Genomic DNA, 18,724 nt, shown 5'->3' with positions numbered 1-18,724 from the left:
CAGGCCAGAGACAAAAGGCAGACAGTGGTGCCCCCTCTCTGGATTCCAGGAGGGTCTTTGATGCCACTTCCTAATCTGTCAGTGAGCTCATGTAGCCTTAGGGGACAGGGACTCTATTCAGATGGCACTCGCCACATGTATTAGGCTGAGACTTAAAAAAAAATTCTGGAAGATTAACTATAGATCTAAAATCACAACCAATAATAATAATAGTAGTTTATGTTTATTCAAGCACTGTTCTGAGCATTCATTGTGTCTTTATCTCATTCAGTCCTCCCCGCAACCCTGTGAGACACACGCCCATTATCCTCATTTTACAGAAGAGGGAACTGAGGCACAGCAAAGTGAAGTGACTTGCCCAAGGTCACACAGTAAATAGCCACGCCAGGATTTGAGCCCAAGAAGCCTGGCCCCAGAGCTTGTGTTCTAAGCTGCTAGGCCGTCCTGCTCTCTGCATGGAAAATTTACCCATGGGCATGGTGCTGACTCTGGATTTAGGTGGGATTATCATACTTCAGAACAAAGGTGGCAAAGCCATATTTTCAAGGGCTTTAGGATTCCCACTCCTGTCTTAGATGAACGGGAATTGTGCATTATGTATATATTTTTTAATATATATTTTATATTTGACCCCCAAACATATTGGGGTTTTTTGTTGATTTTTAATGTGACGTTTTTCCCTTTTGCTAGCTAGTTAGAGCACCCATGTATAAATATATTAATACTCTATGTTATCATATTGTATGTTATCATATTTAATAGAATTGATAATACTTCTTTTCGTTCATAATCACATGACTCCACATGCAAAAAACTTTTGTGGTAGGTAAGAGAAATCAGAATGGTGTCGGCCATGTAAGAAAATGGTACATTGAAGCCTTGTGGGTTTGATTTGAGACAGATGCTGACACCACACTTAAAGACCATTTTAAACTATGTGGGCAAGCCTGGCAAGTACTGGCCAAGGACAGCTACTAACCTGGGGTCAGAGTGGACCACAAGTTGGACAAGCTAAGGATGTACGTTGTCACTTTGTAAAGCTAAAGGATGGTGAGCTTTATTAATCCAGAATATGATATATATAAATTGCAGAGTAACTTTTCCCTGTTTGCCAATAATTGCTGAGCTTTGTTCCTGGCACCCTCTCTACATGGGTTGCAGGAGATAGAAGCTGGCATTTGCTGAGGAGAAGGACATGGCCGTGAGAAGAGTGTATACACATGGAGTGCAGGAGGTTTCTGAATTCTATTTATAATTCGTACTTGGTGGTTTATAAAAAAGCTCGCTCCTGTTTGAATGGGGCATAATGATGCCTAAAGACAGTGTGGGAGACCAGGCGCACCAGCAGTAGGGATATTAACAGGGAGGCAAGATGCTGTGCTCACTTACCCTTCCCTTGGTGCCTCCTGCCCGCCCTCTGCCACGAGGCCTCCTTGGACAACCCCCGCCAGGAGGTTGCCTGCTCTTGGAGCTCCCATGGCCCCAGGCCAGCACCATACAGTGGAGCCTTAATTAAGAGCCACCTTGTCCTGTGGGGTCTCTCCCTCCTTAGGGATTCCGTGCGTGCTCATCTGGGCATCCTGCCCCCGTGTCATTGGGCCTCCCCAGCCAGGCCCAGCATAGAGTCTGGTGCTGCAGAAGCCTCAGTGGAGGTTTGTAGGGAGGAGTAGTTACATTGGGGGAGGGGGTCCAGCTCCCCATTTTGCAGATAAGGCCCTTTGGGACACAGAAATGAAGTGACTTGCTCAAGGCCCCATGTCTGTCGGGCCGAGCCTGTGTCGCGGGGCTTGTCCTGTGCTTTTCGCTCAGCCTGGCTCTGACTTCAGGGCCCCACAGCTCTCCTGAGTCCTGCTGGGCCACGTGCTCCGGGGGACAGATCTCCACATCTACAGGCTTGGGTCCACTCAGCCAGCCGACACTGGGCAGCAGGCAGCTGTGGGGTTTACTGAGCTGCTGCGTCCCCCGAAGCCCAAGACCTCAAGCCTGATGGTATTACAGGCCCAGCTCCCCAGACGCCCATGTCCTTTCGGTGACCAGCCCACCAACCTGGAGGTGGCCCACTACCCAGGCCGGCAGCTTGAGCTCTACCACAAGGGGGCTAGAGAGCTGCCATTGTCGGCATTTGTCAGGGATGGTGGCCAGGCCGCTGGGATTCAGCCCCCCTCCCACCATCTCTCTCTGGGCTGTCACCTCACCTGCTCTGCCTCTCTTGTAGTTTGAGGGTTTTTATCCCCTCTGTTCAGTGGGTCCTCTGCTCTATCAGCCTTTTTCCTGCACATAGCTCACCATGGCTGTGCCCAAATGGTGAACTCAGCCCAACTCGCCTCCCCACGGCTAATGGCCTCTATCTCAGGGTCCCCTCATACTCCAAGGAGGGAGAGTCCACCAGTGTCCCCAGCTGTGGCCAGTGGTCAGGCCACAAGATGCACAGAGCTGTCCGTCTCCTGCTGGGTGGGGTGGGCCTGAGCGGGGACGGGAGCAGAGTGCGGGCTCACTGACTGGGGTGCCAGAACCCAGCTTCACTTTGTGGGCCCCTCCGGATGGGGGAGGGGAGATGTTCCACACAAGGGGGCCCTGACACCTGGGCGGCAGTGGGGCTGTGGGTATGAATCATTCAGCCCCTTGGTTGGGGGCGGTACCAGTTGTTCTTGGTGACACTGCCACAGCAGGCACACGGGCAGATGACATTCCTGGGTGGGTAGGAGGGAGGGGACCTCTGGGAGGCCTGTGGGCCCTGAGTGGGCACAGCTGAGGCCCCCAGCTGTTCCCTGCCTCCCAACAGGCCTGCCTGCCGTGGGTGCCCCAGAGGGCTGCCTGCGTGCCCCTCTCTCTGTGTCACATGTTGTGTGTGATGTGTGCACACGTGACCTGCGCCAGTTGGTCCCTTTCCAACTGGAACAGTCCCTCCTGCTCTCAGGACAAAAACAACCCCAGGCCTTTTTCCCCTGAAAAGTTAGAGCTCGCGGTGTCAGGGAGCAAGGCCACAGCCAGAGCCAGCGTGGTGGCCTGCCCGCTCTGCAGGGTTGGCGGTGTCCCGGAGGCCCAGTCCCCGAGCCCTGCCTGCCCCCCGCTCCCGGCTTCCCTCTCTCTGCCGAGCGGGGCAGGGACAGACACGGGCAGAGTGAGGAAAGGAGCTGGCACAGACTGGCCTGCTCCTGGGTCCAGGCTCTCAGCAGAGCAGCTGTCGGGAGCTGGATCCTTGGAGCAAGGGAAGCTTTCCCTGTGAGAGGTGGCGTCCCGTGATCTTGAGCACAAGGCCTCTGGGTGGGGGAAAAGGTCCAGGTTGTTGCTTGTGGAAGAAACAGCTCTCCTTCCATTCAGTGACTGTGTGGCCTCGGGAAGGCGCCTGGCCTTTGTGGTCGGGCGCGAGGAATTGCAGTTCTGAGGGTCCCGGGCTGGCGACTATGAATGGCGGTCCTCCTCGGTGACCTGTGCCTCTCCTCTTTGCAGCTGAAGGAGGCGCAGTGCTTCGCCATGATGGTAATCCAGCTCGGCGAGGAAGCCGGGGAGTTCCTCTCCAAGGGCTATCTGGCACTGGGTCTCACCTACAGCCTGCAGGCCACCGACGGTGAGTGCTGGGGCCTAGGAGCCTCTGCTCGGGGTGACTTAGGCCTCCTAATGGCCCCCGGCACAGCCCACGCTGACCTCTGCCCCTGGAACGCCTGTGGCGCTTGCCGTCTGTGAGGTGCCACCAGCCCTTGACCGCACAGTGTCTTCTTTCTGGTTCACCTTTACCGTCAGCACCGCTGTCATCTTCTGGGGTCTTTTAAATCCCCCCAGTGCATGGCATAGAGCTGGGTCCACAGCAGGCGTTTACTGAATACTTGTGCTTGGTGCGTGGGTTTGCCGCCTGGAGTCTGGCGTTCTGTCCCGAACCCCGCCGGCTCAGCCGTGTGTTCCCCCAGGGATCGGCAGCCACCTACTTCTGTATCCTTGCAGCCTGAGGGAAAGGGAGTGATAGGCCCCCACCCAGACCAAACCCGGAATAGTAATCAGCCCCAACCCACACTGCCTGAATGCCAGCCCCTGGGAGCAGGCTTCAGAGGCCCCACACAACGAGAGGTAAGAACAGCTGGCACTTGCACCACGAGGGGAGGAAGAGGGGTGAGATCCTGGTGCCACGCCGGCTCCTTGTTCTTGAGTGACGGTAGTCACTGTCTCTTCAAGGTATTGGTGAGGCTCTGATGAGGAACCCTGGGGTCCCTACACACTGGTCAAGTGAGGGAGTCATCAGTCCCTCAGTCAGAGTCCAGAGACCCTCCACGTGCCTTTAATCCTCTAGAAGCAGGGCTGCTTTATAAGCTGGGGACTCCTGACATCCATCCATGCCAGCAGCATCTTGACCTGGTCTGGTTGGAGCCTGACAACAGTCATTTTAAAGCTTCCCAGGGGTTCAGTGTGCTGCTAAGGCTTCGAATGCCTGTGCTACCGCATTTAAAGATGATTTAATTTACCAGAAAGGTGCCCGGTTTGGGTTAAATCGAGAAGCCTCATGGGGAAAGTATAATAGAGGTTTCTGGTGCCCTCGTGGGAGGGAAGTTAGTGTTCAGTGGGTACAGACAGTCTGTTAGGGACGATAAGAAAGATCTGGAGACGGATGGTGGTGATGGTGGCACGACATGGCGAATGTACTTAATGCCACGGAATCGTCCCCTTGAAGTTTGTTGAAATGGTTAGAAAAGAAGAAGCCTCATCAGTAAGGAAGTCCAGGGAGGCATGTGGCCAGGACAGAGGTGGTAACTTTTCCCTAGAGGCTTGGGCCTTTGGAAGGGTCAGTGTGGCCCAGGTGGCAAGGAAGGCAAAGGAGTACAAGGATCTATTGTGTCAAGAATCATGCCAGGAGGCTAGGACCAGGGCGACACCTGCACCCCTTCCCCCAGTAACCAGAGCAGAGGGTGGCAGCATTCCGGAGCTGCTTGAGTGCGAGCATTTGTCAGATGGGGTCCCGGTGGGGCCTCTCCCTGCAGAGCTCTGTGCCCTGGGTGGGACAGAGCTGGGTCGGCCCCCCTCCAGCAGCCCCTCATGGCTTCGTCTCCATCCTGTCTCCTGCAGAGACTCTGAAATCCAAGCAAGATGAATTGCACCGGAAAGCACTGGAGACGCTGGAGAGGTGAGGGAGGCCCGAATGGCCGCGTTGGCTCGAGGTGGCTCGTTCTCATGTTCTCTCAGGAGACCCTCTGGTGTAGACAGAGCAAAGGTTTCTGTCCCCATGTTGTTGACCAGCAAACTGAGGCTCTGAGAGCTCACACAGGAAGCAGGGACAGGCCTTTGGGGTTGGGTGGGCGGGTTGAGCCCTTCCACAAGAGTAGAGCTCCCCCCAGGCTCAGCTCCCGTCCTGCTGAGCTCAGGGGACGTGAGCTATAGCAGGAAGGCACCTTGCACAGTGACCTACAAGTATAGCAGGGACTCAGAAAGAGTGTTTGCCTCCTGCCAGTCCCTCTGCAACCTGAGGGCTGTGAGGACGCCTACCCCAAGTCCTCACAGATTTCCTGGGAGCCCAGAGTCCAGGAGGGAGGGAGGAAGGGGAGGGAGGGGGAGGCAGAGAAGCCCCTCCCCCAGCAGCAGCCCTTCCTCCCTCCCCAGGCCCATCCTGGCTGAGCCCCCTCTCCACCACAGCCTGGGGACCCACCTGAGCATCCCTCCCCTTCCTTCCTCTGGCCCATCGCAGGGCTCTTCCCCATGAGCCCCGCGTGTCTTGCTCCCTCAGAGCACGGATGGCGGCTGCTGGGTAGGGGCCTGCCCTGGACTCCTTATGCCAGCTTCCTGGGAGCTCCCCTCTGGGGCAAGCTGTTCTCAAGCCCAGGGAGGAAGGAGAGGCCCATCCTGGCAAACCCCCTCTGAACTCCCAGGATCAGGGGACATCTCCTTCCCTCCCCCGTTGGCTCTTCATTCCCAGCGCTTCTTGCGCAGAGAGGCCATCCCAGCCCCACGTCCTCCGGGAACTGTTCCCTTCTGTCCCGCGGCAGAGAGGGCAGACTCCAGGCTCTGTACCAGGCCACAGCCGGGTCAACAGCTGCCCGGAGGAGAGGGGCTTCCCCCACCCACCAGTCCTGTCCTCCCAGACGGCCGCCACCTCAGCCAGAGCCAGCCCTCTCGGCACCCACTGCCCCTGCCTTGGGCTGCCCGTGGGCTTTCTGCCCCAGCCATCGTCTCCCGCGGGGCACCCTCCAAAGCGGGCCCAGGCAGAATCTCCAACATTTGGCCCTGCAGCACCCAGCACAGGGCAGGCATGCTGGAGACCCACATCACACACTGGTTGTCGATCTTGATGGCTGACTTGCTGCTCCCTTGCCCCATACAGAGCCCAGCAGCTGGCGCCCGGTGACCCCCAGGTCATCCTCTATGTCTCCCTGCAGCTGGCCCTCGTCCGCCAGGTGAGTCCTCACAATTCTAACACCCAGGTCTCTGGGGGCTGCTGATCTTCTCCTGGCCCCACTGCCTTTATCAGCTGTGTGACCCTTTGCAAGTGACTTGACCTCTCTGAGCCTCTATTTCCTTGTCTGCTATGTCAGCACCTTCATACTCCACCTCAGAGGGGCCTAGTAAGGATTAAGTCAGCTAATGTGGTAAAGCCCCTGGCCCATGGTGGGCCCACAGGAAGGGGTTATTCTCTGCCCTCATTCCTCCTACAATATGTCCGTCTCCTGAGAAGTTGACAGGTGACCACAAGAAACATTTGCTTGTGTCCTCACCTTCTGTTGAGCTTTCCCCAGGGGTCTGGAGGAGTAGAGTGATTGGCGTGTGGAGCTGTTTCTGTGTGACCCAAAGCTTTCCTCCGACCCTGTGGACGCCACCGGCAGGCTCGGCCTCCGGGGGCTGACGGGAGCCTGCTGTCCGCCAACCACCTTTGACCTACATGGCTCTCCAGGCTGACCCACCTTCCTTCTCCAAGCTGAGCTGTTGGTGCTGAGAGGACACTGGTCTGTCCAGGGTGTGAGGCCGGGCAACCCACCCAGCCAGTTGCCTTTCAGAAACGAGCAAGACCTCCCGTCGCCCAGGCCCCTCAGAGTCTCTGCTTTCACGTGTGCCCCTCAGGCTGGTGCTCTGTGTGAAGCAGGACCTCTTGGTGGCTTTGATCGGGTGAGCGTGGACGCTGGGCCACTCGGGAACTGCAGACAAGCCAGCAGGGACCCGGGCTGGGCTCCAGACTGTTGGAGAGGAGTCCACAGAGCCCCCATCTGCTCGCGGTCAGGTGACAGGCAGCCTGGCTGACGAGGGTGCTGCCGTACCCCCACTGGCCTGGCGAGCCCTGCATCTGATGAGGAGGGCGCCGGTGGCCCCATTTGACACTTGAGGCGCTGAAGCGCTCCTGAGCTCAGGAACTGGGAACTGGCCAGGCCAGCACAGTGTCTGCTCCAGAGCCCACTCTGACCCAGTGAAGCAACCCCATGGGGCTCTAAGTATCCTGTTCCCCTGTCCCATTTGGAGACTGGGCACTTGGAGCCTTGTCCACCGGCCTGGTGGTTGGTTTTACTGGTTGATGTCAACTTCTAGCCCTTGGTCTCATCTTCAGGGAGCTGTGTTTCCAGCCCCTCTCCCCCTGTGCCCCTGGCTCCTGACTTCCAGATCCTGGAGGAGGCACTTCGTACCTCTCTGCTGCTCTCTCCAGAAACATCGGTCTGCTCTGGTGTTCCCAGGAGCATGGACGCAAAGATACCCGAGACCAGTTTATTTTTAGCCCTCTGTAAAAGAACCGGTGCTTTCCTTGCCAATCAAGTTCCTGATAAACCTTTGGTGATGCATGTTTTAATATCTTTAAGTATTCAGCCACCTTTGATGAATGGCGTCTGTCCTCCCAGAGAGATGACTGGGCCAGGCCAGTGGAGTCTGGCACCCATTTTCCTTGGGGACCCAGATCTTGGTAACCTCAGGGGGTTGAAGGTCCCTGAACGAACTCTAAGCTAGTCCTGTTTGCCTGGGTCTCTGAGCTCCTCTGGCCCATCCTGCCCAGAGCATGCATGGCTGCTCAAGTCGTGAGGGCCGAGGATTTGGACACCCAGCCCGGAATAACGGGGCAGGAGCAGCCTTGGGGAGGCACGGGCAAGCCAGGCCAGGAGCCACGCTGACCTTAGCTCCCTCCTTTACTTTCCATGACCTTTCCACAAGGGGAGGTCCCTGTGGGAGGACTCTGGGCCTGGCAGTAGTGCCCACAGCCTCTGCAGGGGCCGGGTGGAGACCAGGCACGTGCCAGGCACGCCAGGGACCAGAGGCCCCAGCTGACCTGTGTCCTGTAGGCCCCTCAAGGAGCATTGGAGACTGGGGTCTGAGGTTTGGTGAAGAACAAGACTTTCTGAAAAGGGCTCCTGAGGTTCCTGGGAGGACGGGGTCCTGGTGTGGATAGAGTACCTCAGGACTGGAAGAAAGGATCTTACCTGTTCATTAGCTGCCTGGGCTTTGGGGGCTTGAAGAGGGAAACTCACGTTTTCAAACGTGTTCGATACTCAGCAGGACATTTTTCCTACGTCGTCTCACCCTCTCAGCCACTGTTATAGGTATGACTGTTACCCTCATTTTGCAGCGTAAAGACTGCAGCTCAGACAGGCCAAGTCCCCTGCCCTGGGCGCCAGCTAGGAAGTGGCAGAGCTGGGATCCATGCCCCCATCTGACCCCAGAGCCTAAGCTCTTGCCACTGTGAGCCTCTGAGTAGGAGGCAGCATTTGTCAGCCCCCATCACTGCGTGAACAGGTTCGGAGAAGAGTTCCGTAGCTAGTGGTCCGGGTGGCCTCTCCTCACAGCCCCACTCCTCCGCTTTAGTTGGTGCTTCCCGGCCGATCCTTCGTGGTACGCTGTGAACCTGCCCCTCTTTTCCCTCTTGCGTGGGGACAGTACTAGCTTCCAGGGCCTGACTTTGGACAGCAGATCCCTCTTGGCCATGTGATTTGGGGGTGGGGGTGTTTTCTCATCAGAGCCCCTGCCTGCCCCACAGTGCCTGGGGTCTCACTTGAGTCTGCTGCACCCTTGTTGGCTGGCACCTGGCCCCAGAGTCTGGGGAGAGGTGTGGGCCTTGGGGAAGAGGTCGCTCAGCTGGCAGTTTTCTCCGGCAGATCTCCAGCGCCATGGAGCAGCTGCAGGAGGCCCTGAAAGTGTGCAAGGATGACGCCAATGCCCTCCACCTGCTGGCACTCCTTTTCTCCGCCCAGAAACACTATCAGCATGCCCTGGACGTCATCAACATGGCCATCACGGAGTATCCCGAGAACTTCAAGTGAGTTCCCCATGGACACTGCTGGGCTGGCGGGCTGGTCGTGCACACACTGGGCGTCAGGGTGGGGCGGGGACCTGTGGGCGCAGAGCCTGGCTCTGGCATTCTGTTCTGGCCAGGTGTGAGCAGAGGGCACACACCTGGTGTGTGGTGCGAGGGCAGCTCCATGTAGCCTGTTGTTTGCATTCGGGAGACAGCCCTGGCTCTTGGTCTCCACCCTGCATTTGAGAGATTATTAAAACTGAAATCAGTTCACTTTAAAAGACAGGTCGCTTAGGGAATACTACACGTAGATAAAACAACCTGTGCGGACAAGGGATTAGTTACCTAATCCCAAATATAATACAGCAAGACCTACCGTGTAGAAGTTTATTTTTTACTTTTATACAAATACACGAAGGACAAGGGTCCTCCTCTTCCAGTACCAGTTACCTGGCTTTTTTCCAAGCTCCATCCTCATGCCTATCTGGTAGGGTCTGACGCACGGTCTCCTGCCAGCCATGTGTGTGCACATATGTGTGTATGAGTGTGCCTCTGTGTGTGTGCGTTTATTGTCGGTTACGCTTCGGTGGAAACAGAAACTGTCACGATGAGAGGGTTAGAATCCTAGAGTGGGGAGGGGTCGCCTCACCCGGCCCCTGGGTCAGAGTGCATGTCACAGAAGAAACAAGAGGCTGGGCCAGGCATCAGACACTGTCTTTTTTCTGAGTGAAACCTCTCATGCAGGTGGAAACCGTGAACAGATGGGAGCAGAGCTGTCCTGTGGAGGCCAGGGAAGGGGGCCCACATGCTGGCCCCTCACTGCCCCCAGCCCAGTGCAGGATCCTCCCGTGCCAGCGTCTCCCATCTGACTGCACGAGTTGAGTGGGGGGTGGAAAATCCACCTGCCACCCAGCCCTGTGGAGTGACCCTAGGGTGTGACCATGGCTCTTTGCAAATAAGTCCATACTTTTCCCCATGGATGAGACCCCTGGATTAGCAGGAAATGTCGCTGAGTCCATTACTGGTCAGGGATCGCTGAAGAATGTCATTGCTCTTCCACTGAAAGTGCGTCCTGCTTCTGCAGCTGCGCCCTGCGTTGGGAACAAGCTGCGTGTGGCTCCAGTTAATTAAACCCCTGATCCAGTAAATATCACTGCAGCCAAACAAAAAACTCAGCCCCCTTCGCCCTGACCTCAGCGTCCTCAACAAGGTCTGTATTGCAGGCACTGAAAGGCCCCTGGTCTGGGTCTGTCTGCTACCCAGTGCCTCGCTGGTCCCAGGTGTCTGAGACCTTGTAGAGGCTCTTTCTTTCTGCAGAGACTGCCTTAGTGTAGGAGAGGCTGGCAGGCTGGTGTCAGGGGTCTGGGAGGCCTGGCCCAGGGGGATGCTGGTGGGTGGAATAGACCCCTTTCCTCTTGCGCTTGTCCCCACGTGGGATCCACAGCAGGTCCCTGGCTGTCACCTGTGGTGCCTCCAGCAGCTTGCCCCTGCATCTTCTCAGCTGCTGAAAGACTGACATCTGTCCTGCCTCACAGGACTATTGTGAGACTCAGACAAGAAAAGATCGCACAGTCAATTTACAACTGGCTTCAAGGACAGCAGTGGGGGTGGGTCTGGAAGATGGTCCACAGTGTAAGGCTGGGACCTGGGACCCGAGGGAGGCAAGTGCCCGCAGTGGGCCGGGAGGTAGGGGAGGGCATCCTGCACATGAGGGCAGGGGAAGCTGTGAAAAGGTGTTCAAGCTCCTTAGCTGCACAGGAGGTTGCCATTCCTGGGGGGCAGACTCAAGACTCCAGGAGAAAAACCCAGCTTTCGTGGAGTTGACTTTTGAAAATCTTCCTGAATTCAGGGATTAGAAAGCAAAGCAAAGAGGATCTTGATTTCCAAGCTGTGGGGTGACCTTTAGTTAATGGAGCTTGAGTTTAAAAAGGCAGAAACGTGGTGAGGCAGAGACTGATGGGCCTGCGGGGACAGTGGGAACCTGGCATGGTGGGAACCAGACACCCGAGCAGCTTCCTGAAATCCTGAGGGCTTCCGACGGAGCCCTGGACACATGTGCTGGCCTGGCCATTGCTGGCCACTTTGCCGGGGGCCTCAAGGGGGCAGCAGGCTCCCTATTTGCACCTGCGTTCCACGCCAGGCCAGGCCTCGGAATGCAAGAGATCCCCACAGCAAGCTTGGAGATGCCTTTGCTGGTCCCTTCTCCAGTCCTGGGATTGGGAGGCTCAGCCAGGAGGGTCACGGGGAACAGGCCACTGCTAAGCTTGGTCCCTGAAGCCATGGGCTCCGTGGGGTGCTGGTTTTAGGTAGCAGATTCCTTGTGCTTTAGTCAGGCCGCTTGTAGGGGAGGTCGCCATAGTAACCAAACAACATTCCTGGGCTGATGATGGGAGCTTTCCAATAACCAGCCTGTCAGTCACTGCTCCCACCCCAGACCTGGCAGCCTGCCAGACCGGTTTTGAAAGCCCAGGCTATCGGGCTGACAGAAGAGGAGCAAACTGGTTTGCCCTTCCCTTCCCTTCCCCTCCCCTCAGTGGCAGGGCCGCCTCCTCCCACCCCTCTTGGGTTTCTGGCCAGCCCAGCCCAGGTCCTGGGGGCCTTGGAAGGTCCTGGGGGAGGGGGTGTCGGAGCCCTAGGGAGCTCTCCCCAGAGCAGGAGCTATATGGCCCTCTTGACAAGCCAGAGCTCACCACTTGTAAGCAAATGGAACTGGTCACAGCATCTCCCCCAGGAAACCTGGGCTGTTTTGGAAAATGTTTGAGCTGATAAACTAGGTATTAGCTGGGGCCAGACCGTGACTGAATCCGGCTAAGGCCAAGTTGGCCTCGAGGGTACCGCTCTGATCTCTCCCTGGCCTGCCTCACCTTTTTCTCAGGTTGCGTGTGATAAATTTCTAGTGGTGCATTCCACCGATCAGAAGGGATCAGAGTCCTGCGGCTTCTGTTAATGTCTCTGACTTAAACCCAGCGTGTTTATTGGATGGTTCTTATTAGGGACTTGGAGTAGATCAAAGGGACGCTTAAAATACCAGCACTCCAGTGAGGGGGTTGGAATCAAAGGTATTAGCACAAACAGTTTATCACTTTGCCAGGTTCATGAAACATTTTTGGCTGCCACATCCCCTGATGAGGACAGGAGCCATGGGGTAAACTTGCAGGCCATGTGGTGGAGGGAAGTGTTAAACCAGGCATAATCACTGGCACCGGCACACTCTTCCCCAAAGGTCAGTTCCTCATCGGTGAAGCTAGCCTGACATTCAGCGTTTCCCTTCGCTGGTGGTTCTTTGCAGCCCTCCTGAAACCTCGCTCCACGTGACACTGCGGTCAGAGGGTCTTCAGTCTCCCTGTAACCTTCTGTTCACACTCCAACTAGCAGGGTAGATGGTCTAGGTTATTTTGTTTGGGGAAGAGGAAGGAAAGGAAGGAAGACAGATATTTGCAGGTTTTTCCAAAAGGAATTCTTTGTTTTAAAGCCCTTTTAGCTCTTCGCTCCCTGATCCTCACGCCTATCAACATTTTCTGGTGGCAGGCACTGTGGCCTGGGGCCCTTGGCTTTCAAGCAAGAGTGACCCAGCCTTTCTGCCCCCGGGAGAGGGCTCAGGAGGCGAATTTGTGCCCATGAAGTAGGGCTGGCCTCCCCTCTGCAGTGGGTGGTCTTCAGGTCCCCAGGTCTGCTCACTGGGCAGAGATTATAGACCAAGACCAAGGTGTTTGCTTCTTAGTGTCTTATACCTGGCTGGGAGCCAACTTTTGTTCCATCTAAGGACCTGCTTTCTGGAAGTTCTTCCACCCCAAAATGGTTATGGAATGGCTCTGTGTGGTTTGTGTTCATATCTTTCAAGGTCAAGAATTTGTGTTTGGAGAGTCACCTGGGGGTAACTGGAGGTGACCTGCAGCTGAGGGAAGCTGGGCCAGCCATTGGTCAGCACAGATAAGGCCGGGGGTGCCATGGGCGCAGGCGGCTGTTCTGCGGGTGGGCCAGAGCTTTTGAAGCAACGAGGTGCTAACTCCTGGACGTGGAAGCTTATGGGCTGTCGATTTTAAACATCAGATCACATTGAATGAATTCATTCAGAGGTAGAGGATCAGTGTGAACCTTAAGACTGGGGGACATGAGTCAGTGTAATCCTCCAGAACCAAGGAAAAATTACTGTTTTTTGGTTTTTTTTTTTAATTTTTAAAATTTATTTATTTATTTATTTTTGGCTGTGTTGGGTCTTCGTTTCTGTGCGAGGGCTTTCTCTAGTTACGTCAAGTGGGGGCCACTCTTCATCGCGGTGCGCGGGCCTCTCACTATCGCGGCCTCTCTTGTTGCGGAGCACAGGCTCCAGACGCGCAGGCTCAGCAGTTGTGGCTCACAGGCCTAGTTGCTCCGCAGCATGTGGGATCCTCCCGGACCAGGGCCCGAACCCGTGTCCCCCGCATTGGCAGGCGGATTCCCAACCACTGCGCCACCAGGGAAGCCCAAATTACTGGTTTTTTAGGGCTAAGAAAAGCTGCTGTAAGTGTCCCTTGCAAGTTAGGGATTAGTCTATGGGAAGATAATAAAGATGGGCCTAACTGTGGCCCTGTCCCTTTTAGGGAGGTCCCTCCTGTTAGAGCTTTAAAATAATATCCTCAAAGAGCAAGAGTGTGAGCTTAGTCAGTTAATTGCCCTGGTGGAGTCTCTCCCAGAGGCGTGGCATTTAGAGGAGCCTGAGACCTGTGACCTGGCCAGGGTGAGAGCCAGGTGATTAACAGCCCTTGCAGGCGAGGGAGTGGCTGGTTCCTACTCACTTACGGGCTGCTCCTCCCCTTCTCCCTGCCGCCCACCCTGGGCTTTGGATGGGGCCTCTGAGCCCCACCTCCAGGCCTTCAGGCCTGTCCCTGACAGTCCAGCCCCAAGAAGTACCCTCCTTACCTCGCCTTGCTTACAAATCCTGCCCATCCTCAGAGACTCCCCTTGGGCTCCACTTTAGGCCTTGAAGCTCCTGTACTCAGAGCTGAACCACTCAACTGAGTATCTGATTCTCTTCTTCTGTTTCGTTTCTGTTTCGATTCCTAATTGCCTTGGATGTGTTTCTTGAGCTTCCCCGAGAGTGTGGAAGCACCTTTGGGACAGAGATTATCGCCTGTCCTCTGCCTCCCCTTCCTCCCTGTAGGGAACCCACAGCTGGACACCCAGCACACCACTAGACCCCCTGAGGGGTAGACCGTAGGAGTTGTTTTGTTCGTTGTTCTGGAAGGAGGGAAGGGAACACATGGGGATGTTGGCTCTTACAGCCCTCAGAGTGCTCTCATACCCCTTCACCCTGTTTTGTCGTTGCTTTGGTTTGATTTATTTACTTTTTGGGCTTTACAGCCCTCCTACTCTAAAGGTAAAGAAACTAACGGGAGAGTTAGATGGTCTCTCAAGGTCAGAAAGCTGATGAGTGGCAAAGCAGGAACTAGAACCCAAGGCAGCTGATTGACTTAACAACCCTGGTACGCTTGAACCCCAGGTGCTTCAATAATAACAAAATAACAGTACACCCAGTGCTTGCTCTGTGCCAGGCACTGCTGTAAGCACTTTTCGTGCATTAACTCATTTAATCCCCTCAGCAACTGTGGGAGGTGTAGGAACTATTGTTACTCCCACTTTCCAGATGAGGAAACAGAGGCACAGAGGGCTTAAGTAAGCAACTGTACATAATAGGGGCTAGGTAAGTAGTAATGACAGGTCAAACGTGGACTGAACCATTTATGAAGTGCTAGGCCTTTTATGTGCATTGTTTCCTCATAACAGCCCCCAGGGTGTAGTGATACTGTCATTCCCATTTTACAGGTAAGAAACTGAAGCTCTGAGAAGTTGAAATGACTGGCCAGAGGGTACATGGCTACAAGAAGGGAAGCTGGGATTTGAACTTGGGTCATCAGACTTGGGCCCCGTTTTCCGGGACAAGACCCACTTCCTGTAGAAGCCCACGCTGCATGCAGGCTCTGGCCTCCTGGCTGAGGAGTTAGACTTTCCAGAGGCGTGGCCGCCTGACTCAGAGAACAGCCTGCTTTTTCCACTCAATTATGTGTTTTCTATAAAAATAGAACTCTTCATTAAAACAATGCAGCACAGCCATCAGCTGGAATTACTAATTACTGTCCTTTAAAGAGATAATACCCCCTTTAGTGCATTCACCATACCTGCCGCCACCCTCTCCCCCACTACAGAGGGCCAGGAGCCAGAAGCCTGGGCCCCGGAACGCACACATGGGGCAGTGGGACCAGAGGAGAGAGTTTCTGCAGGATGCTCTGCAGCTTTGTTTCCTTGGTTCCTGGTCATGGGGACCCTACAGCTTTCCAGGCCTCGGTGAGTCCTCGTGACTCAACTTTCTTCTTCTGTTGTCCAACAAAGATGTGTTGAGTGACATTAGGTGAGGCACTGGGGAGACAGAGATAAGAAAGACGTGGTTGTGCCCCGAGCGTAGGGTCTGGTAGGAAAGACCGGTAATGATGGAGTGGTCTCAGGATGAGGGCTGACCTTTCTTGAGGGGTGGCTGTGCACCGGGGCCGGCTGCCTTGACAGTTTCTGTTGCCCTTAGTCCTCCCAACAGCCCTCCTTGGTGGTGCCGTTACTGTCCCTGCTTTACCAACATCCGGTAGAGCTCAGAGAGGTGAAGGCACCTGCTAGGAAGCAGCAGGACCTGGAGGCGTACCTGCATTGCCTGATGCCAAAGGCCGTGTTTCAGCACGACATCCTCCTGTTTGCTGGGGAGTGAGTCAGGGGCCAGAGGTGGTTCCCTCAGGTACACAGCAGGTACCGTGTTCAAGTGTTTATTGCACATGCTGAGTAAATTTTATAGGGAACTTCTTTCAAGGAACATGAAAGTAAAAACGTGGGCCCGTTGTGCGTGCCTCCCACACAGCCCATGTCCTTCCCTGCAGCCAGCTCTGCTCCGCCAGCACCCCCCTGCCACCGAGAGTGGGGTGCTGGGGTGAGCAGCAGGGAGGGAACACCGGGGAAGATGGTTGGAGGCCCTGGGGGAGGGGGATGGACGAGATGACCTCTGACCCCAGGACAGTGCTTGCTTAGCCAGAACTGCTGTCACAAAAATATCCCCCGTTTACAAAATAATTCTTTAAAAAAAAAAAAAAGGTTTTGGAAAGGCTTATGCTCACCCAGTTCTGAGGAGGCGCACCCTGAGATGGTTCCTCTTCACAGCAGTGGAAAGAAATGATTTGTCTTAGCCTCAAATGGGAATAGCTCCAAGTCTTAATCATTTTGACAAATAATTAGCAGGCTGATCCTGGCCCAGGAGTTCAAGCCAGGCAGGGCCTGGGAGGAGAGAGAGGAGGCGGGCACTAGGCCCACCCGAGCTTTCCCCTGGGAACCTCCATCATCAGCCCTTGGCCAGAGCGATCACGAAGATTGGCAAAGCCAGTGACCTGTGGCGACACCCAGAGACGCTGACCTCGCTGGTGTCTCTCTTCCCCCACTGGAGGAGGGCTGGCCCAGATGCAGACAGACAGACTGACTGACTGCAGGGCTGAGATCGTTCACGGTTCAGCAGGGGCTGGCTCTGTTCAGGTCCGATGGGCACCTGTCTTTGGCCCCAGGTGCTGACCCATATAGGTGACTCGGAAGGTGGCCGGCATGGGCTGCCAAGGCTCCAGTGGCCGTGAGGGAGGGCGTGTGCTCTTAGAGGGTGGGCCCGCGGCTACACTGGGCCTCCTTGCTAGGAACAGGGTGCACATGCCTCAGCCTTTGGAGTGCTCAGAGTGCCAGGACCCAGGACTCTCCTCCCCGCAGCCCAGCAGCCTCACCCCTGCAGCGGGGACAGAGGGCATGGCGTTTACACTGACGCTTGCTCCTTCGCCTTCCCCAGAGAGAACTCTCACTTTCACATCTGCCTTCAGATGCAATGGCGGCGCGCGTTTGGCCTTAAAAGACCTCAGTGTTTATTCTACATCTTAAAAAACAGGAAGGTGCTTGCAAGACAAGGTCACGGCCGAGGTTCATTCACCCTGACCGGGTTGGCTGTGGCTCTGTCCCTCCCCTCTGATCCTCTTCCTTTCTCATGGCCATCTTTGGTCCCAGGAACCACCTGGAGCCAAAGGTGCCACCTGCCTTGCTGAACAGGCCATGAAGCTCTGGGGTTTTCTGAGAGCCTTCAGAGACACCTGGCCTGGACACTGCTTTTGGGGGTCTGCTAGGCCTGCATTTTTAAAGGAATCCCTTCCCTGAGCCTTGGGCAGGCCTGTGCTTAAGGACTTAGTACAGCTGTGGGTTTCTCAGCTGCTGCTTCTGGGTCATCACAGTTCATCCTGCAGGAGTCCCTGGGGCAGACAGGGCAAGAGACTCCACTCCTATTTCACAGGTTTGGAACCTGTGACATGCCCAGCTGGGTAGCAGCAAAGCTGGGACTTTGGCTCGGGTTTCTCACTCCTGGGCCAGTGTCTGTCTACCGAGTGACGTTACAGTGCAGGGTCAGGACAGCAATGTGGCCATTCCTCTTCCGGAATGGCTTTTGTCAGGTCATTGGAGGGCTGCAAGATTCCAATACCCCAGCCTTCCTGTCTCAGAGACTCTCCTCAGTTGTGCTTTTGGCCCTGCCTGGGTGACCGTCCTCTGGGATGAAGACCCCCAGTCACATGGAGCCAGACGCTTTCATGTCACGTCCAGAACTCCCTGTTCCTCCCCAGGCCCTGGGAGACTTTGCTTCTGGACAGCTTAAAGTGGAATCAGCCAGCACTTTGCTTGTGGGCTGCGTGAGTCCAGCCCTCTCTGCAGTTCTGAGGCATCAGTGAGCAGATTGCTCGCCTGCCTCCTAGCCAGGAGCCAGCAGCGGGACGTGGGGCTGCCACAAGCCGGCTCTGATTCACCATGGATTGCGAGGCGCGGAGCCATGGCTGGAGGGTTGTAACAACACGCATTTTCATAGTGTTAAGCTAAGCGGACACCATGTGCTCAGCTCTGTGCCAGGCACTGGGGAGGCGAGGAGGGCACTGACATGGAGGGAGGCAGGGTCCTGTCCTGCAGGCAGTCGTCATCCAGGTGGGGACACGCGGCAGGACACAGGACAAGATAAGTGGTAGTTTTACCATCTATAGGCAGGACTGGCTGCAGATTGTTTCTAGAGTGTTTGAATATTTCAGTGCTTGATATGAGTTTATCTTCATTGTTAAAAGCATAAGCCAATGTGGCAAAAAAGAAAAAAGTGTGTATACACACACACACATACATACATATATGAGAGAGAGTAATTAAGTGCTAACTGAAGATTGTCCTGAGCGTTCAGAGAAGGGCAGAGGTGGCCACGCTTCTTGGAGGAGGACTGGAACCGTTGGATTAAAATTGTGGGGTTTTTTTTAAGTCTCAGAATCCTTTCTTCCGATGACATTTTAGACTCATTCAGCATATAAAATAGGTATGCCAGGGGCTGGGCTGTTTGAAGGGAGGAGGGAGCCCGGACTCGCCCCCTCTGTTCCCCAGCCCTCACTGCAGCGGCCTCCGCACGGCCCCATCCACGAAGCACGGTGCTCTGAGGAGGCTTTGGCCTGTTGGTGTGGACCCCACCAGCCACAGTGG

The 18,724-nt window shown here is 55.5% G+C and overlaps 1 protein-coding gene across 5 annotated transcripts in view; it reads left to right on the top strand.

Annotated features, from left to right (window-relative positions):
- Window positions 1-18,724, top strand: part of TTC7A (tetratricopeptide repeat domain 7A) — a 162,701-nt gene that overhangs the window by 113,742 nt on the left and 30,235 nt on the right. For all 5 annotated transcript variants that reach the window (XM_057558077.1, XM_007190057.3, XM_028168483.2 and 2 more), the window contains 4 exons: window positions 3,451-3,568; window positions 5,053-5,110; window positions 6,302-6,374; window positions 9,045-9,205. In XM_057558077.1, the coding sequence (XP_057414060.1) occupies window positions 3,451-3,568; window positions 5,053-5,110; window positions 6,302-6,374; window positions 9,045-9,205 (410 nt within the window). The remainder of the gene's footprint in view (window positions 1-3,450; window positions 3,569-5,052; window positions 5,111-6,301; window positions 6,375-9,044; window positions 9,206-18,724) is intronic.

The sequence above is a fragment of the Balaenoptera acutorostrata genome, chromosome 12, assembly GCF_949987535.1.
Source record: "Balaenoptera acutorostrata chromosome 12, mBalAcu1.1, whole genome shotgun sequence".
NCBI classification, from domain to species: Eukaryota; Metazoa; Chordata; class Mammalia; order Artiodactyla; family Balaenopteridae; genus Balaenoptera; species Balaenoptera acutorostrata.
This window is presented reverse-complemented; position numbering and strand designations above follow the sequence as displayed.